At 38.9% G+C, this 26,942-nt stretch overlaps 1 protein-coding gene across 20 annotated transcripts in view; it reads right to left on the bottom strand.

The window, feature by feature from the left end:
• celf5a (cugbp, Elav-like family member 5a) overlaps window positions 1–25,549 on the bottom strand; it is a 216,057-nt gene extending 190,508 nt beyond the window's left edge. For 6 of the 20 annotated variants that reach the window (XM_079890116.1, XM_079890113.1, XM_079890119.1 and 3 more), the window contains exons 1-2: window positions 25,492–25,547; window positions 24,995–25,369 (exon numbers count right to left, since the gene is read on the bottom strand). In XM_079890116.1, coding sequence (XP_079746242.1) covers window positions 24,995–25,369; window positions 25,492–25,534 — 418 coding nt within the window. In that variant the 5' untranslated portion in view covers window positions 25,535–25,547. The other 14 variants (XM_079890120.1, XM_079890118.1, XM_079890103.1 and 11 more) reach the window with 4 other exon arrangements.
• Between the last annotated feature and the right edge of the window lie 1,393 nt (window positions 25,550–26,942).

The raw sequence follows: 26,942 nt of genomic DNA, 5'->3' as shown, positions 1-26,942 counted from the left end.
TATAACCCTTCTGACGAAAGTATCACAGAAAAGGAGACTTTGCAGGAAAAAGATCCCTGAGCCCATTAATTTAACAGTGCTAACTGGTTTTACAGTAAAGCAACTCTCAGATGTGCATGATAACCGATTCACTGCAATGCGGGGATCACACTTTTGTATACGTGAAAGTAACTACTAAGCAGTCATCTCGCTGTCTCTTCCTTCTGTCACCTTTTCTCTCTTAACCCATGTTCAGCTACACAGAAATAAACACTGTGTATTTACTCCTTAAAGGTGAAGTTTAAAACGTAACCAACGGAACAGAATTCCTAACATTTTTATTGTTTTCAAACAAGATTCCAAACATGTTTCCACTGTCCATCTGCTATTGGTCAAACAATGAGATAGTCCCGCCCCAAACTCACACCACTGGTCGAGCTCAAACAAACAATCCACAATATTAACACTTTTTTTTTAGTAGCTTAAAGTTTTATAGTAGCTTATTGTAAAACTCAGTGAACTTTTGTTCATTGACTACAGATTTTAGAGTATATCTTCCATTTCATTTGATGCAAACATAAAAATTGTGGTGGAGAAAGCGGGCAGTTTGGTATGTCATATTTTCTTGGTAGGCCACCTATATTTTTCATAAACCATGTTTTTCAGAGTTTTCAATGTATTTGTCAGCTGTATGATCATCAACCAATAACACAACACTACAAAATGTTTGTATGGATTGGAGATCAGGCCCTAGCAGACTTGTTAGGGCCCAAGCCCTGAAAGGGCGAAGGCCCTATTGTTTTCGTAAGGATTATTTTTTTTTTTTTTCTTCATTATTTTTTTTTTTGCCTTTTTGCCACTTTTGGGGCCCTTAACATGCTCAAAAACTCTTGAAACTTTGCACACAGGTCAGAATCCGCGGCCATCAGGGCCGGACTGAAGCTGGCACCGGGGCGTGGCAGGGGGGCTCGACAGCGCCCCCTGGAATGGTGTCAGAAAACTTGGTCCATATATCAAACACGCTTGCATGTAATAATATGAAACTCAGTACACATATAGATCTCATCGGGCCGAACAACTTTCGTGCTCTAAGTTTTACAAAAGCCCAACAGGAAGTCGGTTATTATACGTTGTTTGGAAAACGCATACAATGGAATGTGAAATACTCCTCCTAGGGAATTCATCCGATCGCCGCCAAACTCGGTGTGAATGAAGTCAAGACATTGAGGATGAATTCTTGCGAACAGATTTTTGATATCTCGAACGGTTTGGCCGTGGCGAGGAAACGAATTTATGGCGAATAATGGGACACAGGAAGTGTGTTATAACTTCTGCATACATTAACTGATCTTGCTGAAACTTCAGCAGTGTGTTCGTTGTAAGAGGCCGATCACATGGATGTGACCTTTGTGAGTCAAAGTTATAGCGCCACCAACTGGCAACAGGAAGTGTGTCACTTTCAAAATGCTTTGAAATCACTTTCTTATTTTTACCCGATTTGCTTAAAACTTTATGTGTATAATGTAGACACACGGCAGATGTAGACCTGTGAAAGGATTATTGATATCTTAGATACTGTTGCCGTGGCAACGCATCAAACTTTAATATTCTTTTTGGATGCTTTTGAGACTCTTCACATGCTTGAAAATGCATGAAACTCGACAGACACATCACATTTATTATACAGTAGACATGTGCAAAGTTTCAGATACGGGCGTGGTGGAATGGCTCAGTAGCGCCACCTTTAGTCAAAAATGGAGGCTTAGTTTTTCCTAGAATCACAAAACTTGGTAGGTGTATTGTTCTCATCAAGCAGGACACCTTTCTAATTTACAGTCATAACCTCAGACCCACAGGAAGTCAGATATTTTGGTTTGAATGTGGATTTTCTGGAGAATTTTCTCTCTCTCTCTGTGTCTGTGTGTGTGTGTGTGGGGGGGGGGATTTGTCTATTCCATTTAATCTTTGTTTTTCAAGGTTTCAGGGGCTTTTGGGGCCCTTAACATGCTCGAAAACTCTTGAAACTTTGCACACAGGTCAGAACCCACGGCCATCAGGGCCGGACTGAAGCTGGTACCCGGGCGTGGCAGGGGGGCTCGACAGCGCCCCCTGGAATGGGGTCCGAAATCTTGGTCCATATATCAAACACGCTTGCATGTAATAATATGAAACTCAGTACACATATAGATCTCATCGGGCCGAACATCTTTCGTGCTCTAAGTTTTACAAAAGCCCAACAGGAAGTCAGTTATTATACGTTGTTTGGAAAACGCATGCAATGGAATGTGAAATACTCCTCCTAGGGAATTCATCCAATCGCCTCCAAACTCGGTCAGCATGAAGTCAAGACATTGAGGATGAAAAATTGCCAGGGGATTTTTGATATCTCGAACGGTTTGGCCGTGGCGAGATAACTAATTTATGGCGAATAATGGAAACAGGAAGTGTGTTATAACTTCTGCATACATTAACTGATCTTGATGAAACTTCAGCAGTGTGTTCATTGTAAGAGGCCGATCACATTGATGTGACTATTGTGAGTCAGAGTTATAGCGCCACCAACTGGCAGCAGGAAGTGTGTCACTTTCAAAATGCTTTGAAATCACCGTCTTATTTTTACCCGATTTGCTTCAAACTTTATGTGTATAATTTAAACACATGGCAGATGTAGACCTGTGAAAGGATTATTGATATCTTAGATACTGTTGCCGTGGCAACGCATCAAACTTTAATATTCTTTTCGGATGCTTTTGAGACTCTTAGCATACTTGAAATTGGATGAAACTCAACAGATAACATCACACTTATTAGCCAGTAGACGTGAAAAGTTTCAGAAACGGGCGTGGCAGGGGGGCTCAACGGCGCCCCCTTAAACGGGGTCTGAAAACTTGGTCCATATATCAAACACGCTTGCATGAATTAATATGAAATTCGGTACACATATAGATCTCATCGGGCCAAACAACTTTTCCCTGGTCAAGTTTTACGCCAGCCCAACAGGAAGTCGGCTATTATGGGTTGTTTGGAGAACGCTTGCTGTGGAATGTGAAATACTCCTCCTAGAAAATTCATCCCATCCCCACCAAACTCGGTGTGCATGAAGTCAAGACTTTGAGGATGCTAAATTGCGGACGGATTTTTGATATCTCGAACGGTTTGGCCGTGGCGAGGAAACGAATTTATGGCGAGAAAAGAGAGACACGAAGTGTTATAACTTCTGCACACATTAACTGATCTTGATGAAACTTCAGTAGTGTGTTCGTGGTAAGAGGCCAGTCAGATGGATGTAACTATTGTGAGTCAAAGTTATAGCGCCACCAACTGGCAACAATAACTGTGTCACTTTCAAAATGCTTTTGGCAAAATGGGGGGTTACTTTTACCCACAGTTACAAAAATCAGTACATATATTGGTCTCATCGAGCCGGACAAGTTTCTATTTTACAGTCATTAGCTCTGACCAACAGGAAGTCAGATATTTTGGTTTGAATGTGAATTTATTTGCAAAATCGGCCTCTGAATTTTATATATATATATATATTTTAAAGTGACAAGACAGAGAATATTACTTGTCCGATATATATATATATATATATATATATATATATATATATTACATTTATATATATATATATATATATATATATATATATATATATATATATATATAAATATAGCTGCGAGCAGCGATGGAGGGCCCAAGCCGGTGACACCGCCACCCCGGTGCCTTTAGTGCAACTAAATGCACCAGGGTGGCGGTGCCACCGGCTTGGGCCCGCAATCGCTGCTCGCAGCTATATTTATTATTATTATTATTCTTCTCCGCATTGAATTGCATTTTTGAGGGCCTAAACATGCGCGAAAACTCACGAAACTTTGCACACGCGTCAGAACTGGCGAAAATTTACATCTGATATAGGTTTCAGAATTGGACGGGGCAAAATGGCTCGATAGCGCCACCTATAAAAGTTCAACGGAGTGCGCCTCCTGCAACGTTCCACGTACGTGCACGAAATTCGGTACATACGTGTAATGACCTAATACCTACAAAAAAGTCTCTTGGAGCATAGCCCTAAACACAACAGGAAGTCAGCCATTTTGAACTTCCTCTCAGATTTTTGTGCAGTTTTTGCCATTTTCAGGCCTCGTACTTTAACGAACTCCTCCTACAGTTTTAATCTGATCATCTTCAAATTTGGTGAGTGTAATCTTAAGGCCTTTGCGACGTTAAATTGCGAAGATCTTGAGTTTTCGTCGAAGGGCGGGTCCTCGGCGGCCTTACAAATTTCGATGTTTCGCCATGAAACAGGAAGTTGCTGTAACTCAGGCATGGAATGTCCAATCTCCCCCAAACTTCACACGTTTGATAAGAGTTCTGTCCTGAACACATGGCCATGCTCATATTCAGTTATAGTCATAGCGCCACCTGCTGGCAACAGGAAGTGACATGTTTAACACTGTTATGGACTCCTAATAACATATAAAAAAGTGCCAGCAAGTGCGAAACATGCTAACAACATACTAGAAGCATGCTAAAACATGCTAGCAAACTCTTAGCTAAGTGCTAAAGCATGCTATTATTGCAATTAAATAGGAATTTGCTGTAACTCAGGCATGGAATGTCCAATCTGCCCCAAACTTCACACTTTTGATAAGCGTTCTGTCCTGAACACATCTACATGATAATATTCAGTTATAGTAATAGCGCCACCTACTGGCAACAGGAAGTGTCATGTTTAACACGTTGATGCCATTCTAGCAACATGTTAAAAATGCCATTGAGGTCTAAACATGCTAGAAACATGTTAAAACATGCTAGCAATACTTAGCTAAGTGCTAAAGCATGCTAATTCAATGAAACAGGATGTTGTTGTTACTCAAGAAGGCAATGTCCAATATGCGCCAAACTTCACACTTTTAATAAACGTTCTGTCCTGAACACATGACCATGCTCATATTCAGTTACAGTCATAGTGCCACCTGCTGGCAACAGGAAGTGACATGTTAAACACTGTTGTGGACATATAAAAACATATAAAAAAAGTGCCAGCAAGTGCTAAACATGCTAACAACATACTAGAAACATGCTAAAACATGCTAGCAAACACTTAGCTAAGTGCTAAAGCATGCTATTGCTGCAATTAAATAGGAATTTGCTGTAACACAGGCATGGAATGTCCAATCTGCCCCAAACTTCACACGTTTGATAAGAGTCATGGCCTGAACACATCTACATGAGAATATTCAGTTATAGTAATAGCGCCACCTGCTGTCAACAGGAAGTGACATGTTTAACACTGTTGTGGTCTCCTAATAACATATATAAAAGAGCCAGCAAGTGCTAAACAGGTTAGCAACATACTAGAAACATGCTAGCAAACACTTAGCTAAGTGATAAAGCATGCTATTACTGCAATTAAATAGGAATTTGCTGTAACTCAGGCATGGAACGTCCAATCTGCCCCAAACTTCACATGTTTGATAAGAATCATGGCCTGAACGCATGCCTATGCTCAAATTCAGTTATAGTAATAGCGCCACCTACTGGCAACAGGAAGTGACATGTTTAACACGTTGATGCCGTTCTAGCAACATGTTAAAAATGCCATTGAGTTCTAAACATGCTAGAAACATATTAAAACATGCTAGCAATACTTAGCTAAGTGCTAAAGCATGCTAATTCAATGAAACAGGACTTTGTTGTTACTCAAGAAGGCAATGTACAATCTACCCCAAACGTCACACGTTTGATAAGAGTTATCTCTTGAACACATGTCCATGCTCATATTTAGTTATAGTCATAGCGCCACCTGCTGGCAACAGGAAGTGACGTTTAACACTGTTCTTGACTCCTAATAACATATAAAAAAATGCCAGTAGGTGCTAAACATCCTACCAACATACTAGAGACATGCTAAAACATAATAGCAAACACTTAGCTAAGTGCTAAAGAATGATATTACTGCAATTAAATATGAATTTGCTGTAACTCAGGCATGGAATGTCCAATCTGCCCCAAACTTCACACTTTTGATAAGCGTTCTGTCCTGAACACATGACCATGCTTATATTCAGTTACAGTCATAGCGCCACCTGCTGGCAACAGGAAGTGACATGTTTAACACTGTTGTGGACTCCTAATAACATATAAAAAAGTGCCAGCAAGTGTTAAACATGCTAACAACATACTAGAAACATGCTAAAACATGCTAGCAAACTCTTAGCCAAGTGCTAAAGCATGCTATTATTGCAATTAAATAGGAATTTGCTGTAACTCAGGCATGGAATGTCCAATCTGCCCCAAACTTCACACTTTTGATAAGAGTCATGGCCTGAACACATCTACATGAGAATGTTCAGTTATAGTAATAGCGCCACCAACTGGCAACAGGAAGTGACATGTTTAACACGTTGATGCCGTTCTAGCAACATGTTAAAACATGCTAACAATGCTTAGCTAAGTTCTAAAGAATGCTAATTCAATGAAACATGACTTTGTTGTTACTCAAGAAGGCAATGTCCAATTTGCACCAAACTTCACATGTTTGATAAGAGTTCTGTCCTGAACACACATCCATGCTCATATTCAGTTATAGTCATAACGCCACCTACTGTCAACAGAAACTGACATGGTTAACACCGTAATGCAGTACTAACCACATAATTATTGTGTACTAAGCATGCTAGAAACAGACTGAACATGCTAGCAACACTTAGCTGAGTCATGAAGCATGCTATTATCACCATTATACAAAACATTTTGTAACTGACTTTGACATACTCTTACTATATATACCTCCTTAAATGTACATTTCCCAACCATGCTCTGCCTTCCTAAAGCCACCGAGTGTTGATGGCACGGGTGCGAGGGCCCTTTCATCGCTGCTTGCAGCTTTAATTAGGGCCCGAGCACCGATGGTGTGAGGACCCTCTTGGAATTGCTCTGTTTATTATTATTATTATTATTCTTCTCCGCATTGAATTGCATTTTTGAGGGCCTAAACATGCGCGAAAACTCACGAAACTTTGCACACGCGTCAGAACTGGCGAAAATTTACATCTGATATAGGTTTCAGAATTGGACGGGGCAAAATGGCTCGATAGCGCCACCTATAAAAGTTCAACGGAGTGCGCCTCCTGCAACGTTCCACGTACGTGCACGAAATTCGGTACATACGTGTAATGACCTAATACCTACAAAAAAGTCTCTTGGAGCATAGCCCTAAACACAACAGGAAGTCAGCCATTTTGAACTTCCTCTCAGATTTTTGTGCAGTTTTTGCCATTTTCAGGCCTCGTACTTTAACGAACTCCTCCTACAGTTTTAATCTGATCATCTTCAAATTTGGTGAGTGTAATCTTAAGGCCTTTGCGACGTTAAATTGCGAAGATCTTGAGTTTTCGTCGAAGGGCGGGTCCTCGGCGGCCTTACAAATTTCGATGTTTCGCCATGAAACAGGAAGTTGCTGTAACTCAGGCATGGAATGTCCAATCTCCCCCAAACTTCACACGTTTGATAAGAGTTCTGTCCTGAACACATGGCCATGCTCATATTCAGTTATAGTCATAGCGCCACCTGCTGGCAACAGGAAGTGACATGTTTAACACTGTTATGGACTCCTAATAACATATAAAAAAGTGCCAGCAAGTGCGAAACATGCTAACAACATACTAGAAGCATGCTAAAACATGCTAGCAAACTCTTAGCTAAGTGCTAAAGCATGCTATTATTGCAATTAAATAGGAATTTGCTGTAACTCAGGCATGGAATGTCCAATCTGCCCCAAACTTCACACTTTTGATAAGCGTTCTGTCCTGAACACATCTACATGATAATATTCAGTTATAGTAATAGCGCCACCTACTGGCAACAGGAAGTGTCATGTTTAACACGTTGATGCCATTCTAGCAACATGTTAAAAATGCCATTGAGGTCTAAACATGCTAGAAACATGTTAAAACATGCTAGCAATACTTAGCTAAGTGCTAAAGCATGCTAATTCAATGAAACAGGATGTTGTTGTTACTCAAGAAGGCAATGTCCAATATGCGCCAAACTTCACACTTTTAATAAACGTTCTGTCCTGAACACATGACCATGCTCATATTCAGTTACAGTCATAGTGCCACCTGCTGGCAACAGGAAGTGACATGTTAAACACTGTTGTGGACATATAAAAACATATAAAAAAAGTGCCAGCAAGTGCTAAACATGCTAACAACATACTAGAAACATGCTAAAACATGCTAGCAAACACTTAGCTAAGTGCTAAAGCATGCTATTGCTGCAATTAAATAGGAATTTGCTGTAACACAGGCATGGAATGTCCAATCTGCCCCAAACTTCACACGTTTGATAAGAGTCATGGCCTGAACACATCTACATGAGAATATTCAGTTATAGTAATAGCGCCACCTGCTGTCAACAGGAAGTGACATGTTTAACACTGTTGTGGTCTCCTAATAACATATATAAAAGAGCCAGCAAGTGCTAAACAGGTTAGCAACATACTAGAAACATGCTAGCAAACACTTAGCTAAGTGATAAAGCATGCTATTACTGCAATTAAATAGGAATTTGCTGTAACTCAGGCATGGAACGTCCAATCTGCCCCAAACTTCACATGTTTGATAAGAATCATGGCCTGAACGCATGCCTATGCTCAAATTCAGTTATAGTAATAGCGCCACCTACTGGCAACAGGAAGTGACATGTTTAACACGTTGATGCCGTTCTAGCAACATGTTAAAAATGCCATTGAGTTCTAAACATGCTAGAAACATATTAAAACATGCTAGCAATACTTAGCTAAGTGCTAAAGCATGCTAATTCAATGAAACAGGACTTTGTTGTTACTCAAGAAGGCAATGTACAATCTACCCCAAACGTCACACGTTTGATAAGAGTTATCTCTTGAACACATGTCCATGCTCATATTTAGTTATAGTCATAGCGCCACCTGCTGGCAACAGGAAGTGACGTTTAACACTGTTCTTGACTCCTAATAACATATAAAAAAATGCCAGTAGGTGCTAAACATCCTACCAACATACTAGAGACATGCTAAAACATAATAGCAAACACTTAGCTAAGTGCTAAAGAATGATATTACTGCAATTAAATATGAATTTGCTGTAACTCAGGCATGGAATGTCCAATCTGCCCCAAACTTCACACTTTTGATAAGCGTTCTGTCCTGAACACATGACCATGCTTATATTCAGTTACAGTCATAGCGCCACCTGCTGGCAACAGGAAGTGACATGTTTAACACTGTTGTGGACTCCTAATAACATATAAAAAAGTGCCAGCAAGTGTTAAACATGCTAACAACATACTAGAAACATGCTAAAACATGCTAGCAAACTCTTAGCCAAGTGCTAAAGCATGCTATTATTGCAATTAAATAGGAATTTGCTGTAACTCAGGCATGGAATGTCCAATCTGCCCCAAACTTCACACTTTTGATAAGAGTCATGGCCTTGAACACATCTACATGAGAATGTTCAGTTATAGTAATAGCGCCACCAACTGGCAACAGGAAGTGACATGTTTAACACGTTGATGCCGTTCTAGCAACATGTTAAAACATGCTAACAATGCTTAGCTAAGTTCTAAAGAATGCTAATTCAATGAAACATGACTTTGTTGTTACTCAAGAAGGCAATGTCCAATTTGCACCAAACTTCACATGTTTGATAAGAGTTCTGTCCTGAACACACATCCATGCTCATATTCAGTTATAGTCATAACGCCACCTACTGGCAACAGAAACTGACATGGTTAACACAGTAATGCAGTACTAACCACATAATTATTGTGTACTAAGCATGCTAGAAACAGACTGAACATGCTAGCAACACTTAGCTGAGTCATGAAGCATGCTATTATCACCATTATACAAAACATTTTGTAACTGACTTTGACATACTCTTACTATATATACCTCCTTAAATGTACATTTCCCAACCATGCTCTGCCTTCCTAAAGCCACCGAGTGTTGATGGCACGGGTGCGAGGGCCCTTTCATCGCTGCTTGCAGCTTTAATTAGGGCCCGAGCACCGATGGTGTGAGGACCCTCTTGGAATTGCTCTGTTTATTATTATTATTATTATTCTTCTCCGCATTGAATTGCATTTTTGAGGGCCTAAACATGCGCGAAAACTCACGAAACTTTGCACACGCGTCAGAACTGGCGAAAATTTACATCTGATATAGGTTTCAGAATTGGACGGGGCAAAATGGCTCGATAGCGCCACCTATAAAAGTTCAACGGAGTGCGCCTCCCGCTGTGTTCCACGTACGTGTACGAAATTCGGTACATATGTGTAAGGACCTAATACCTACAAAAAAGTCTCTTGGAGCGTAGCTCTAAACACAACAGGAAGTCAGCCATTTTCAACTTCCTCTCTGATTTTTGTGCACTTTTTGCCATTTTCAGGCCTCGTACTTTAACGAACTCCTCCTACAGTTTTAATCTGATCATCTTCAAATTTGGTGAGTGTAATCTTAAGGCCTTTGCGACGTTAAATTGCGAAGATCTTGAGTTTTCGTCGAAGGGCGGGCCCTCGGCGGCCTGACAAATTTTGATGTTTCGCCATGAAACAGGAAGTTGCTGTAACTCAGGCATGGAATGTCCAATCTGCCCCAAACTTCACACTTTTGATAAGCGTTCTGTCCTGAACACATGACCATGCTCATATTCAGTTACAGTCATAGCGCCATCTGCTGGCAACAGGAAGTGACATGTTTAACACTCTTGTGGACTCCTGATAACATATAAAAAAGTGCCAGCAAGTGCTAAACATGCTAACAACTTACTAGAAACATGCTAAAACATGCTAGCAAACACTTAGCTAAGTGCTAAAGCATGCTATTACTGCAATTAAATAGGAATTTGCTGTAACTCAGGCACGGAATGTCCAATCTGCCCCAAACTTCACACGTTTGATAAGAGTCATGGCCTGAACACATCTACATGAGAATATTCAGTTATAGTAATAGCGCCACCTACTGGTAACAGGAAGTGTCATGTTTAACACGTTGATGCCGTTCTAGCAACATGTTAAAAATGCCATTGACTTCTAAAAATGCTAGAAACATGTTAAAACATGCTAGCAATACTTAGCTAAGTGCTAAAGCATGCTAATTCAATGAAACAGTATGTTGTTGTCACTCAAGAAGGCAATGTCCAATCTGCGCCAAACTTCACACTTTTGATAAGCGTTCTGTCCTGAACACATGACCATGCTCATATTCAGTTACAGTCATAGCGCCACCTGCTGGCAACAGGAAGTGACATGTTAAACACTGTTGTGGACTCCTGATAACATATAAAAAAGTGCCAGCAAGTGCTAAACATGCTAACAACATACTAGAAACATGTTAGCAAACACTTAGCTAAGTGCTAAAGCATGCTATTGCTGCAAATAAATAGGAAGTTGCTGTAACTAAGGCATGGAATGTCCAATCTGCCCCAAACTTCACACTTTTGATAAGCGTTCTGTCCTGAACACATGACCATGCTCATATTCAGTTATAGTCATAGCGCCACCTGCTGGCAACAGGAAGTGACATGTTTAACACTCTTGTGGACTCCTGATAACATATAAAAAAGTGCCAGCAAGTGCTAAACATGCTAACAACATACTAGAAACATGCTAAAACATGCTAGCAAACACTTAGCTAAGTGCTAAAGCATGCTATTACTGCAATTAAATAGAAATTTGTTGTAACTCAGGCACAGAATGTCCAATCTGCCCCAGACTTCACACGTTTGATAAGAGTCATGGCCTGAACACATCTACATGAGAATATTCAGTTATAGTAATAGCGCCACCTACTGGTAACAGGAAGTGTAATGTTTAACACGTTGATGCCGTTCTAGCAACATGTTAAAAATGCCATTGACTTCTAAAAATGCTAGAAACATGTTAAAACATGCTAGCAATACTTAGCTAATTCAATGAAACAGGATGTTGTTGTTACTCAAGAAGGCAATGTCCAATCTGCGCCAAACTTCACACTTTTGATAAGCGTTCTGTCCTGAACACATGACCATGCTCATTCAGTTACAGTCATAGCACCGCCTGCTGGCAACAGGAAGTGACATGTTAAACACTGTTGTGGACTCCTGATAACATATAAAAAAGTGCCAGCAAGTGCTAAACATGCTAACAACATACTAGAAACATATTAGCAAACACTTAGCTAAGTGCTAAAGCATGCTATTGCTGCAATTAAATATGAATTTGCTGTAACACAGGCATGGAATGTCCAATCTGCCCCAAACTTAATATGTAACATGCAAGAAACATGCTAGCAACACATAGCTAAGTTCTAAAGCATGCTAGAAATGCTAAAGGAAGTTGTTGTAACTTAGGCATACAATGTCCAATCTACCCCAAACTTCACACGTTTGATAATAGTTATCTCCTGAACACAAGTCCATGCTCATATTCAGATATAGTCATAGCGCCGCCTGCTGGCAACAGGAAGTGACGTTTAACACTATTCTGGACTCCTAATAACATATAAAAAAGTGTCACCAACTGCTAAACATGTTAGCAACATACTAGAAACATGCAATCAAATACTTAGCTAAGTGTTAAAGCATCCTATTACTGCAATTAAATATGAATTTGCTGTAACTCAGGCATTCAATGTCCAATCTACCCCAAAATTAATATGTAATATGCTAGAAACATCATAAAACATGCTAGAAATGCTAAAGGAAGTTGTTGTAACTCAAGCATACAATGTCCAATCTGCCCCAAACTCCACATGTTTGATAAAAGTCCTGCACTGAACACATCTACATAGCGATATTCAGATATAGACATAGCCCCACCTACTGGCAACAGAAACTGACATGGTTAACACAGTAATGCAGTACTAACCACATAACTATTGTGTACTAAGCATGCTAAAAACATACTAAACATGCTAGCAACTACTATATATACCTCCTTAAATGCACATTGTCCAACCATGCTCTGTCTTCCTAAAGCCACCGGGTGGCGGCGGCACGGGTGCGAGGGCCCTTTCATCGCTGCTTGCAGCTTTAATTTTTATTTGTGTCCAACTAAATGAGCCATCTATTCTCACTAAGGTCAATAGAAGCCAATTTAACTCAAAAGACAGCAGATAATAACGAATAAATGCTAATAATTAATCAAAACCCACTATATGAGTACTTGAAGTGACTTAAGGTCATGAACAGGTAATGTTCATGTCTTCATGAAAACATTGTCTTCACAGAAAGACTTGGACAAACAAACAAGCAAGTCACTTGTGTTATTTTATATTTATTATTGCATCAGTCCCACTAACCCTGCATTGCTTTCAAATACATCAAAGCTTTATTATGTCTCAAATTCTCCCACCAAGGTTATTTTCAATTTGTGGCGAACTTGATCTTGCAAATGCTCAAAAACCAAATTGGATATATTCAAATGGCATTCACAAAGAAAATCCAGAGTAAATTAGTTGCCCCACTAATATAAGCAAAAGAATAGTGTGTGTGACGTGTCTATTAGAGAGAGAAAGTGACAGTAAAACAGATAGCAAGAGAAGCATTTTAATTCTAATCCCTTCACTTTAATGCATGGTGTTATTGCAGCCCATAGGCACCAATTGGAATCCAAACACGTACAAATTACTGCCCTGCTGTTGCATACCAGGCGCGCAATTTTGGGCTGCATGATGAAATTATTTGAAACTCGACATAAAAGTATCAGCCATGGAAATGGCTGATGCAGCACCCTAAGGACAGAGTGTGGAAATGATCTACCGCATTGTTTGATAAAAATCTCTATTGTTTGATCAAATGCGATTTAAAAATTAACAAAGGAAGCTGACAGTTAGTAGGCAATGGATTTTACTTTAAATTTTGAGCTCATACAATCCTTTTTCTATATGTAGCTGAAAGGTTCCTGATAAAACACTTCACTGAAAGGGAATATTAATAGAGGGTGGTTCAAAAACCTGACAAAACTTTTTTTTTTACCCATTTAAACCTGGAAACGTTTAAAAAATGAAGATAAAATATTCTGCACTATTTCAAGTTCATTAATCAACTGTTTTTACTGTAATTACATTTCTTAAAGTATGCTGATATTTAAAAAAAAAAATTGCATTTATTTGAAATTTATGTGAAATATATTAATTAATTAGAATTAAAATGAAAAATGTAATGCTTTTCATTAGTGGTCTCATACTTTCGGATGTATTTTAAAATGATTTCTCCTGAATCACCAAAACAAAAAAGTCAAAAGCAGCAAAAATGTGCCTCTCTCTATTCCGGGGCAAAAATGACATCTAACCCCCGTGCTAATAAGCAATCACACAGACAGAGGCCCATGAGGCCTGCAGGTCTGAGGAATGGCATAGACTAGAGCTTCATGGGGAGGTAGAGAGGCTTAGCAGTAATTAAGCAAGCTGAATTGAAGGTGCCGCTTCCTCCCTCTGCTCCTGACAGCCCCCATTTGCTGTTTTTTTTTATAGTAAAAGCCGAGCCATCACACCACTGTTCCTTCCCCCCTTCATAACTGTGTGCAAGCCCTGAACTGTGAGGTGCCTGTTAAGTGCGAAGGTCTTGGTGCTAAATCTGCTTCCGTGCCCCCATTCTCCACGTTCTCGCCTGAGCACTTTGCAACTTCGCGAACACTCCCGTCACTCACACCTCCTACTCGTTCCCGACACGTTCAAGTTTAGCTCTGAGAACAAAGGACTGAACTTAAAACTGTTGTGCGGTTATTAAGAAAATGTTTTTAATAAAGCTGTGCTGATTCAATCATATATCGACATACAGTATTCCACACATAGTGTACATATATAGACGTTTTCTCACTATATTGTATAGATACTTTAGATTATTTATTTTTTTGTTATTGTTGTTGTTTTTTTGCATTCATATGCTTTACAAAGCGTCTATGCAAAATGAAGCAGATTCACTTTTGCATTTGGTTCGGTTTCAGTCAAGATTCAGTTACAATATTGCATAAGGAGCCTTGTCAGTCTTATTTTGTTATAACAACAACATGCTGTAATTTTGCCTTCACTTCTTTTTGTATTTGTCTGGAGTTACCAAAAGTCATTTCTAAGTCATTTTATGCGATATTATAAATGGATTGCAGTTGAATCTATGGGGTTTTGAATCACATTTGCATTATGATGTGTAAGAGATTCTGCAGATTAAATGGTTAATAGACCTTATTCACAGCAGTGCCATCTTTGAGGGATAGACATGCATCTCTTCAGTGGGTTGTACTGTTATTTAATGTTTTTGGATTGTTCTGCTGACGAAACACTGCAAAAATATCTTTCCGAGAAACTTCAGTAGACAAAAAATCCCAGACAACATGAGCTGTGGAAATTTTTTACAGAAGATGCCATTGAAAACACGGTAAGTCTATCCCTCACAGCCTCGCTTTCATACATGTCATGGCGCTGCTCTGAATAAGGTCTATGGGATGACCAGAGAAAGAGTGAGCAATGTGGTTTTTTTGTCAAAGGGATGGTTCGGAGTAAAATCAACCTAGGGTCCTTTGCACCATGACCTCGAGCCAAATACCCCCCCAGAAGCCTTTTTTCCCTTGGTCGAACATTATTAAAGTTAGAGCTTATTTAGAGATATCAGCCGAATGGCTTAGTGCAGGCGCTAATGGATCCAAGGCTGTATCTCGTGAATTACCCCACTAATTATGCTCGGAATGGACCAAACTTATACAGTAGTGCAAATAGGTTCTGTACTCATAAAACAAATATAAAAAAACATTAAAAAATTGGAAAGTTTGTAAGTACATCAGGAGTTTATTTAAATAACACTTGCCTGATGGCTAATGCTACTGCTAAAAAACTGGAAAAGCACATAAAAGTCCTGGCAGAAAGCGATGCATAAGGATGTAGTGTAACAACAAATTATTATTTTTTCCTAAGTGTTGACAACTTAGTGTTAACTACTTTAGCAACTAATTGTTGCAAACTGGTACTACCAACAAAATATTAGTGCATTCCTGGAACTGGGCGTCGTTACACTACATCCTTATGCATCGCTTTCTGCCAGAACTTTTACGTACTTTTCCCAAATCACGGAAGCGACCTTGATGTCCGGGATAGCGGTAGCATTAGCCATCAGGCAAGTGTTATTTAAATAAACTCCTGATGTACTTACAAACTTTCCAATGCCTTGTTTAATGAGTACAGAACCTATTTGCACTACTGTAGAAGTTTGGTACCATTCTGGGCATTATTAGTGGGGTAATTTACGAGATACAGCCTTGGATCCATTAGCGCCTGCACTAAGCCATCCGGCTGATATCTCTAAATAAGCTCTAACTTTAATAATGTTCAACCAAGGGAAAAAAGGCTTCTGGGGGGGTGTTTGGCTCGAGGTCATGGTGCAAAGGACCCTAGGTTGATTTTACTCCGAACCATCCCTTCAAGAAACAAACTTTGTCATGTTGAGAGCAAGAGGAAAAAATACAGGCAGCCACAGTACAATGGCGCCAGGATCATATTAACTAAAAAAGGTAATTTATCCAAATGTGTGCGCAATGTGGCACTTGCAATCGTGCATGACAACATGTGAATGTTTCTTGTGAAATCTTTCGGCAAGCGGTGTCGCTTTCAGTGTCACTCGCAGTTAGCGCGTATCATGTAAAACACCTTAATGCGTTGACCGCCTCCCATGAAAAAACGCATATGGGCTTGATTTCCTCCGAACCTCTCTCTTAGTCACTGTCCAGACAACAATATTGTCCCTTCCCTCGCCTAATTACTTTGTAATGAGTATTGTAATATAAGCGGTGCGCTAGCGTAACCTGTAAACCTTAATTAAGCCTGCCACCTTTAAATGTGCTCAACCTCCATGTACTAGAGCAAAACTATATGCACATAGTTGCCATTATTCAGCTTATGAATTAAAGTTAAAAGTCTTTGTGGGAAATGATGCATTGCTTGCACACTGAAAATGTATAGCAGTTCTGAAAAATTTGATGCAAACAAAATCAGCAACTGTATAAATAGTGGAAAAATTTGCACTATAGCAACTGTGGATATGGAAAATGCATAAGCATACTGAATAAAGTGGCTTCCTAATACATATGCAAGAGTTGTTTGTCATGGCAAGACTCAAATAGGTCTAGATCAGCGTTTGTGTTGTGAATTAGAAATATCGAGGGGTGACACTGTGTCTTGCGGCATGCTGGGAAGTCCTCAGCCAGAAAACTCTGATGCTGCACTGAGTGCAAGAAGGGTACAGCGGAACAAAGACACTTCCTCAGTAGGCTACATCTGTTTCTCCTCCTCTCCCTCTCTTTCTGTCTTCAGAGGATGGCTGGCATACGAGCAGTGATGCCAGCAGTGGCAGCTTAACCTATTTTCGGAAATGCCACAGATTTCTATTAATAGCCCTGCTGAGCAGCAGGCCTCTCCACACATCCCTGACGGGTCCCACAAACCCACTGATAACATCCTCTCCCATATCACCTTTCATCAATGCTCATGAGACAGCATCACTTCCCAATACTAAAATAAAAACAACAAGAATATTCGGTATATTGTGATGAAGCAATCTTGGAAAGGTTCTGGTGAAATTCTTCAACAATGCCTGGCTAATTCATAATAAAAAGGCCTATTTGTTATACCCAAAAATTAAATCCACCTACGTAGTATTTTCCATAATTGACTCTAGGGGGCGTTTATGTTTGGTTAGACACTAATGCGTATAATATCAACATACGGGCAATCTTCTAAAACATAAACTCTTACAAATTTTTACGAATCCTCTATTGCACATTTCGTTTTTCAACTTGTGAGTGGAATTCCGTATTTTTTGTTGTTGACGTCAAAGCATCAAATCGACATGCATCTAGTCAAACGGTATTTTGCGAAAAAATATCTGCCATTGGTAAAAGAAAACAGAGTCAAACTGATATCGAACGGGTTTTGCAACACCCTAGAAAAAAGTGAACAAAATGACACAAAATAAAAGAGCCTGGGTTAAACATAATGGGTTTTTCAGGTTGAAAACCGCACCAAGTCAACACTGTAAAAGATTATATGATCAATAAGCTATGACAACATATGTTTTTACATTGCTTTTTACAAGCAATTTTCAACTTTATTATAAGTTATACAAAATTCAACTAATTTTTTTAAGTCAGTTTAATGTAATTTAAGTTGAAATGGCTTAAACATCCAAGTTGATTGTACTTAAAATTTAAGGCAGCAACTTCTTTTTTACAGTGAATGTAGAAACCAAACTTTTCTGCTTATATGTAATGTTAATAACTTTACATATTGTTAGACCTACTCAATACTAAAACAACCATTACAATAATCAACTTTGTACTGTTGTGTCGTCATTTCATGTCCAGCAAATGTTGTTTCATGTTCATACCCACTGATAGAACTTCACTTTGGGTACAAGTACCTACAAATAATAACGCGAACCTGATGTTTATGCACAGTCTCATCCTGTCGTACTCTCAACATCATGACGGCCGTCCCCCATCTGCCCAGCCAAACCTCCCCTTTCATATTAAATCCTTTTGTTTCCACCCTCTCCTGTCTGCCGAAGTGGATCTGGCTCTCCCATCCTGTCAGAAAGGCCCGTCACTCCGCCGGTGCCTCCGGATTAAAGGCACCATTTGTTTTCAGTGGTTCTGACAATCACTCCATCTCTCTCAGTCTGTTCATCTATTGTGCTTAGCCCTTTGCCTTCCTGTCATTTTTCCCTGTCCACTCGAGCTGCCTATGTGTGTGTGCATGGCATTTGTCACAGCTCTCTGACTGACATAATGGCCATGCCCTCCTTCCTGAGATCAAAGGAAGTGGAAAAAGGCTTTTCTGCTCAAATTCCAACAAGGCATTTACATATTTCCAAGCCGTTCTCATCAACGCCAACAGAATCTTTCTTTCGCTGTTCATTAGTCAACCGTGCTGAGTGTTGATTTATTTTCCTCTCGACAATAAATCTTTCGTTCAGGAAGCTTGAAAAACCAGAACAGTTCGACTGCAGGAAATGTCGGAAAGAACAGACATGCCGGTGTATCATACGTTTCATTCTCTGTCATCATTTTCTTTTTCCCTCCATGAAAAACAGCACCTCTGAACTAACCTTGTAAAAATGTTATTGCACAAAACACTAAACAGAGAAGAGCAACTAATAAGCTTTATCCCAAAATAATTGACCTCCATTTTGAAATGGATCGAGAAAATTTAGCAATTTAAAGATAAAGTGAGTAATTTATGCTCCCCTTGCGTCGCTAAACAGAATAAATCAAGCATCTTAAACCAGCTGCTGTAGGCTAGTTTCCCTGCCTGACTGATATACAACTGGTTTTCCAGTCTGACCAGCAAAAAAAATTGTTACAATTTCTCTAAAATTACCACTAAGAATAGTCTGAGAGACAATCTAAGGGTACGTTTAAAACTGAGAAGTGTTTCCTTTGAGTGTTCCACATACGGACAACACCATTGTCAAAACGATCCCCATTCACACGGATCCGCGAAAACGACTAAAAACGCTGTATTCTGCTGCCAGGCCATTAGATGGCGATGAAACAATAGACTGAACACATAATACGCATGTGCATGATGTCATCGTCTTCAGACATTCGCGTTTTTGTCATTTACACTGAGAACGTTTTCAAAAGTTTGCGTTTTCAGGCACCCAAAACCCTGTTGTCGTGTAATTGAACGGCCAAAACGCATAAAAAGTTTTACATTTTTAGTTGAAAACGGTGTCGTGTAAACATCCCCCAAGACTCGCAAAGCAGCTTAGGCTGGAATTTTTTTAACCTGGTTAATGATCGTTTTCAAAAAAGTTTTTGTAAACACTTCCCCCATTTACCATTGGTCAGCCAAAGAGATAGTCCCGCCCCCAAAGTTTTACCATTGGTTGAGCTAATGTTACTATGTCAGGCTGGGGTGTGTTTCCCAAAAGCATTGTTGGTATGGTCTCAAGTTCCATCGTTAGCAACACAGTTCAACGATTCAATGTTTCCTGAAACCACAGTTCCAACGAACATTTGCAAACAGCATCGTAAAGTTGTGTAGTCAAAACTACAGCTCTCGACTTGGTTATAGTTTCTGGAAGTATAGTTTCTTGTTAGTATGATGTGGAATTATAATACAAAATACACAAACTAACATGCAGTACAATCTTTCATTTTATGCATGGACATATTTCATTCTACGTCTTTCAGTTTGTCAAGACAATGAAAGCACTTTTTTTAAAGAGATCTATATGGTTGAACCAACACGGTACAAACAATGAACATGAGAAAATGCAAAAAAAAGTTACACAATTCTACAGGAAAAGCAAGCCAGGTCGAGAAACAAACAAAGAAATGTTTTTAAATGAATTTGCCACAGTTGCAATATTTGCACTTTTCACAGAAATTGAGTAACAAACTGTTTACTTTTAGTTGTATCCGTATATTAAGCTGTGATGGAAGAAAATATTTTAACATGAAAAAGAATACACATCCAAACAAATGATTTCACCTAACAGTAACATTAATTATATAATTTTCATCGCTTAAGTACAACTTAAAAAACGTAATATGTTTAATACGTTTATTTTCTTGGATCCTACAGCAGTGAGATTACAAATTACAGATCAATCTGGGAAGCAGCATGCCGTAGAGGGAGTCGGGTGGGCTTTCTATTAGCAAACACAGCAGACATTATGACACGTTTGAAGACCAGCTTATTATCCGCCGTAAACATGGTCACAAGGGAGAGATACACCGCATCTTATAATAGCGCATCAATAATTTCGCTTTTGTGTTTTATGTTCAGACCACAAAACGGACATGTTACGTAAGGTCACTGAACCTCTTTCCTCAGAAGGATGTCTAGAATACTCTACTATAAGTGCCATCTCCTGATGAATGGTAATGGCCTAAAAAAACATTTTCCATCTTAAAAAAAAGATAAATAACCCTCTCCGCATGGAGGAAAGTCCATCTAAAAGCAGGTAAAGGGGAGATAAGTGGCCAGGTCACATGAAAAGACAAGTAGCTCAAAGCAAAACTCGCTGGTAGAGGAGGAAACATCTCATCCTGACATTCAGAGCTACGGTTCTTCCCAGTAGAGCTGCTGAAGCATTGCATTTTTTATTAATCGGCTTTGTTGCATATTACAGAATTTACAGATGTTTGGGTCTATGGACTGTCAGACTAGTTTTAAGTCATAAAGAAGCCACCGGACATATTTAACTTCCAAAGCAGAGCCAATGACCTCCTGTTTAAAGACTCCATGAAAATCGCTCGACAAGTGGAGTTTTCATTACTTTCTACCGACAGCTGAGGGTAGGGAGGATATGATGTAATTGACCGGCGACGCAATGACATAGACCGTGTCACTGGTTAAAATTGCGTATTTCTCTCGATTTAAACATTGTTGGAAACATGTGGGATAACATAATTACACAAATCAACATAATATATCATTGTTCTAGTGGTTATTTTATGATATTTTAATGCAAAAATCTTACATATTGTGCCTTAAAGAAGGGTACTCGTCCAAATGAATTGCATATCCCAACATTGGTTCTTCGAACAAAATAGGTTTTATCTTCCTATTATTAAGGGATTTATGATGTAATTTTGCTGAAAGGCAACAGAACGATTTCATTCAAACCCTTTATAATAGTGTAAATAAAACTATTTAAATCAATATCCAACAAGGTTACCTTTACATTTATATGCACTGAACCTTTCTATAGCCTGGCTTTAAATTAAAACTGTTTAATACTTTATACGATTATTTCTAAGATGGCGGCCATAAATGCATTGGCACAATAGGTCCCTTGAAAGCAAGTATTGACAATCTAGAGTAGCACATATGAATGTGGCGGCATTGCACAGACATTCAGTCAGCATCAGGTTTAAGGCTAAAGAACCTTGCATATGTTTGTGTATAGTGTTCTCCAAGCCTCTTGCATTGTAAGCCAACGCAAGCTTATCCTTGGACATCTTCACCTGCAGAGTGCAAAATGTGCATAAGAAGCTTTCAAAGCAATGCAACAATAGTCTATTTATGCTAAACGCAGCAGGAGATCTATATACCACGCTCATGTATTACAAATACAGCATAGCAAGTGTCTCCAGCTTTGCAGGCACATCTGCGGGTATAAAACCCATTTTCAACTCCATACTAAATATAAAACCTTTAATAAAATGCTGATCTCAACTGATCACAGGTGAAAAGCCTGAAGGGGAAAAGCTCACCTGTTAATACAAATCAAGAGACAGCAATTGTTAGGCCCATGGAACAGACCTCATAATAATGTTCATATTGCACACCGCAGGCTAGATGACTCCAACATGCTTTAATTGCATAGAAGCAGCCACTGTAGAGGGACAAACCAAGTGATCCGAGCGACAGCAACCTCAGACAATAACTACAGTTGCTAATCCTCCTCCGTCATTACGGTCATGGTTTATTACCACGCTTAGCAAACTAATGCTGTGTTTTCCTGTGTGGATTAGCGAGCTGACTTAGCGCCGAAACATGTTCCCTCCCTCTGAAACCTACATATGATCCCTTTAGTCTGAAGAACTGTTAAAAACAGATGCACAGATGTCTTGTTTTCACTTATCTTCGCTTATCTTCAATGAAATTTTGCGAATTGTATTTATGCAAACTAGTACTGGCATCATCTGTTGCACTCCATCACGTTTTGAATGAAAAATTGCATTAGCATCCTCAGCGACATTTTAGCCAAACATTTAAACAACCTTGGGGTCTACATCACCAATGCAGTCCATATTGAGACGACTTGCAAGACTGCACAATCTCTATAAGCTGACAAAAAGTGTATGTAAATATTTGCTGACTTGTTCTTATCTTCACATCCCCTCATAGAATAATACATAAGATGAAAAGAAATTCCATCCTGAAGAACCAATTCTCTGTACGATCCTTTAGAACTCATTTTCAGTTCCTGTCCCAAAGGCAGCTACATCACAAGCACAATCAGGTAGTTTAGGATGAAAAAACTGGGCCTATGATGTTGTACAGACAGCAAGTTCAACTAATATGTACGCAACCAACCATAATATTCATTAAAACAACACAGCTATTCAGTAATAACGTCAATTTGTATAAGTCTTCAGGAATTACCTAGGTTTAAGAATAATAGCTTTCATTTTATAAATCAAACAAGCCTGTAAACTCACATTCTTGTGTTTTATTGACCACCATTTTTGACGCAAAATTAGCATTTGAGGTTATTAACCACATACCTAATTGTAGCCTACTTATAAATGGAAAATCACTATTATAAAACCATTGTTAATTCCTGAGGGAACCCAATGGCTCCAAAATGCCAATTCACTCCATGGGTTTGAAACTACACACTGAAAAGCTCTATATTTTAGACGTCTATGTGACTATTCAGCTCACAGTAATGCACTAGATTAGGTGTATCCACATAAGCTTGACATCCATCAATGCCCAAGAGGACTATCCTTATTGAGAAACAGTCAACTCAGACTGGATGCTCCCTGGTGTTTCTGTCTTGTATTATTTGCTACATAAGTTATTACTTCAAATAATACAATAATTTGCATGTCACTATTGATGCAATTTGATCAAAGACGGATAGACGCGTGAGCTATCTTGTCAGAAATGGCGCGCTTTCATAACGGTCGATTGTGGTAAGTAGCTACTTTCTTAACTTCCCTTTAAAAGTTAAAAGTTAAAATCCAATTTTGTCAAGCAAATCCACCCTAGACCTTATAATTTGTTATAGATACCTAAAATCAATAATAAATTTGACATCTCAGCTCGTTTTCTAGACCTAGTTTGGTTTAGTTAAATTTACCAAAAGGAGAACGACTCTCGCACATGAAGTCAATGTAGCCTATATTCTCATTATTCTGACATGTTCAACACATAAACCCCATATGAAGAAGGGCTTCTCACGGGGTAAATATCGTGGATGAACGCTTGAGCAAATAGAGCCTTATTAGCATAATTATAAACACACCACTGATATGAAGCCAATAGTAACTGACACTAACGAAGACAAATGTGAATATTCTGTTTCCGACACAAATCGCTTGAGGAGAGTAAACGACAAGAACGAGATTTTACCAAAATAGAGGTTTAATTTTAGTCTTTGTCTTCTGGTTTGAGTGGGATATATGACGTATTCAATGTCAGTTGTCAAGTAGAACGTCACGCCACAGTGTAACGCGTTCTAGTTCCGTGACGCACAACTGAACGTGTTCTAAGAGCAAATATGATCAGATAAGTAAAGATGCGCGTTTTTCTGTAGGCTACTATTAATATTTTCGCGTGTTTCATTACTCTGGCACCTGTTTGGTTCATTTAACAGTTATATTTTGAAAAATGAGGTTCGTTATATATTGTGATTGAACATGTTTTCTTATTAATATGCATATAATCATAATAAAAACGCCGGTTCATCTGCGAAAACTGCATATGTCAGATTGCACAAGGAAGCGCTGGGGTGGTGGGAGTATTTCCCCATTGGAAAGGAAAGAAGACGCAAAAGAAAGACTCTTTAAATATGAATTTTCTAAGCCTCTTTGCCCCAGTTTCAAATGAAAGCTTTCGAAATCAAATTGCCATAGAGAAAGGCATGGTCCACAGACAAGCTATATGAGGGACAATACATAATAACATTCATGCAAGCAACAATGCAAAGGTTCAAAACTGAGAAGATAAGTTCTCTCTAAACAATGCAAGTGTATAACAGTGCATGGCTAAATGGACCTGATACAGTTTCAGCAGGCTATGGGTTGAATGTTGACATGACAGTGGACCACAAAAATGGCACGTATGATTTATAATAAATATTACAATAATGCATGGTTCGTGGTTGATAATGCAGAAGACAATATTAAATAAAAAAAAATAAAAAACATATCCACACGTCTAATTATGAATGTGTCACTAGGAAAGAAAACATTATTATAGTGTTAACCACCCAAAAATCACAGACTCTATTATGGGGAATCACGCGTTTACCTTTGTGCATGCCGGTGTATCGGTCCTTTAATACTGTCAATTCGTGGATTTTCCCAAACTGTTCGAATAATGGTTTCAGATCTTTTTCCTCAAGGTTCCGCGGTATTTGCCCGATAAAGAGTTTTATGGCATCTTGGTCTTTCATGGTGCCGTTCTCCTGATGAATGGAGATGGATTCTGACCCGTTCATGGGATTAGGGAATGGGATCTGAGCGTACTGGTGCTGGTGCGGGATTAGGAGGAGTGGATGTTGGGTCGGAGCTGCCCCGGGTCCAGTGAAAAGCAGGCTGGAGTAAGCGGGATGGGGCGGCTGTGGGTGCTGCTCCCTTCTTGTCTCAGTCTGAGTGAATCTGGCCATTCTGAGCTGGGAGCAGACTGGATAATAATAATGACAACACACATACACACACAGGCACACACACAGTAAGAGAGAGCGAGCAGTCAGCTGGAAACACAGACTTACTTTCTCGGCGATACACACACGCACACATACACACCGTCGAAGTGGATGTTTAGGGGGTGGGGGAGACGCCGCGCCATTTGTTGCTCCAGAGCGACACCCAGTGGCCAACGCGTGCTATCAGGCCCACACTCAGCGTGGATCGACTAAAAACACTTCAGTTTTCGTCAGAGTACTCTCGTTCCGAACAAAAACAGGACAACAAATAGGATTAGACGTTTATAAACCATTTGAGCCTCTGAACACGGAGTAAAATATGAGTGCTTCGGGCAAAGTGGACGTTTACAAAGCAGCGCAATGCAACGCTGAAAATTGTCTGTTTGTTGCTACATCCGGGTAAATTAATATTAGGCTAGGAACTATACGGTTATCCGGACCACACCTATTTGGGTAGGGTTAGGGTTAGGGTTAGGGTTAGGGTTAGGGTTAGGTTAACCGTGGATTGACAGTCTATGGTGATGGCACAAGTGATCTATCGTTTAATTTTATTACCAATGGCAGTTGGAAATTTATTTAAATATTTAAATGTAGAAATGTGTCATAAATGTGTCATTAATGTTGTTAAAAGGGTATTTTAAAGTCACAAACAATGACTAATAAATGAATAAATATATAGATATAAAATAATGCAATAAACATTAACTAAACAACATAAAATGTAACATAAAACAACTGCACATTATTTTATATCTATAAAAGTCCCATTAAAAATACAGGAAATGTAAAAAAGAAACTTGGAGACGTGATGTATATGTATAAGTCTCCAAGTTTCTTTTTTACTTTTCCTGTATCTTTAACAGGGCTTTTAACTTGCTTTGTTAATATGTTCACAGTAAATTATAATTCATACTTTTTAGTTAAATTAAAAAATATTATTGTAAAATTGCATGTACTTTTCTATATTTTCTATATATATATTTTATTTATTTTTTCAGTTTTGCCTATTAACTTAGTAACTTAGAGTTTGAGTAACTTACGGTTAACTAATTGATGGTTTAACTGTAGAATTGTTCCATTTTCTTTCCATTACAATTACTAAGATATTTATAGTGTAGTGCCATGATATATTCTTTATAACTCTGAATACCATTTTTGGCCTTTTTTTGTTAGGGTGCTTACAGTGCGAGGCTTTCGATTGAATAAAAGGTAGCCAGAAATATGATGGTAACGTTTACACAATTTTATTTTATTTTTTGCATTTTTGTAAGTGAAGCCATCTGAGAATTAATTGCATATGCTGACATTATCTGTCACTACGGTTACAAGTGTTATTCAAGGCCATTCTGAGAAAACAGACGGGAATTGACCTTAGTTCCCTGTCCATAAAGATAGCTTTTGTCTGCTATTATACAACACAACTTGAAAGACTCATTAGTCAATGCAATTGTCAAATACTGACTGTGTGAATATAGCCATATTTTATAAACTAAAGCGAACAGACGCAACAATGAGACTTGCATTTGTTTCTGTTCTCTTTTACTTATAAAA

This window comes from Squalius cephalus (genome assembly GCF_949319135.1).
Source record: "Squalius cephalus genome assembly, chromosome: 13".
Classification (NCBI taxonomy): Eukaryota; Metazoa; Chordata; class Actinopteri; order Cypriniformes; family Leuciscidae; genus Squalius; species Squalius cephalus.
This window is presented reverse-complemented; position numbering and strand designations above follow the sequence as displayed.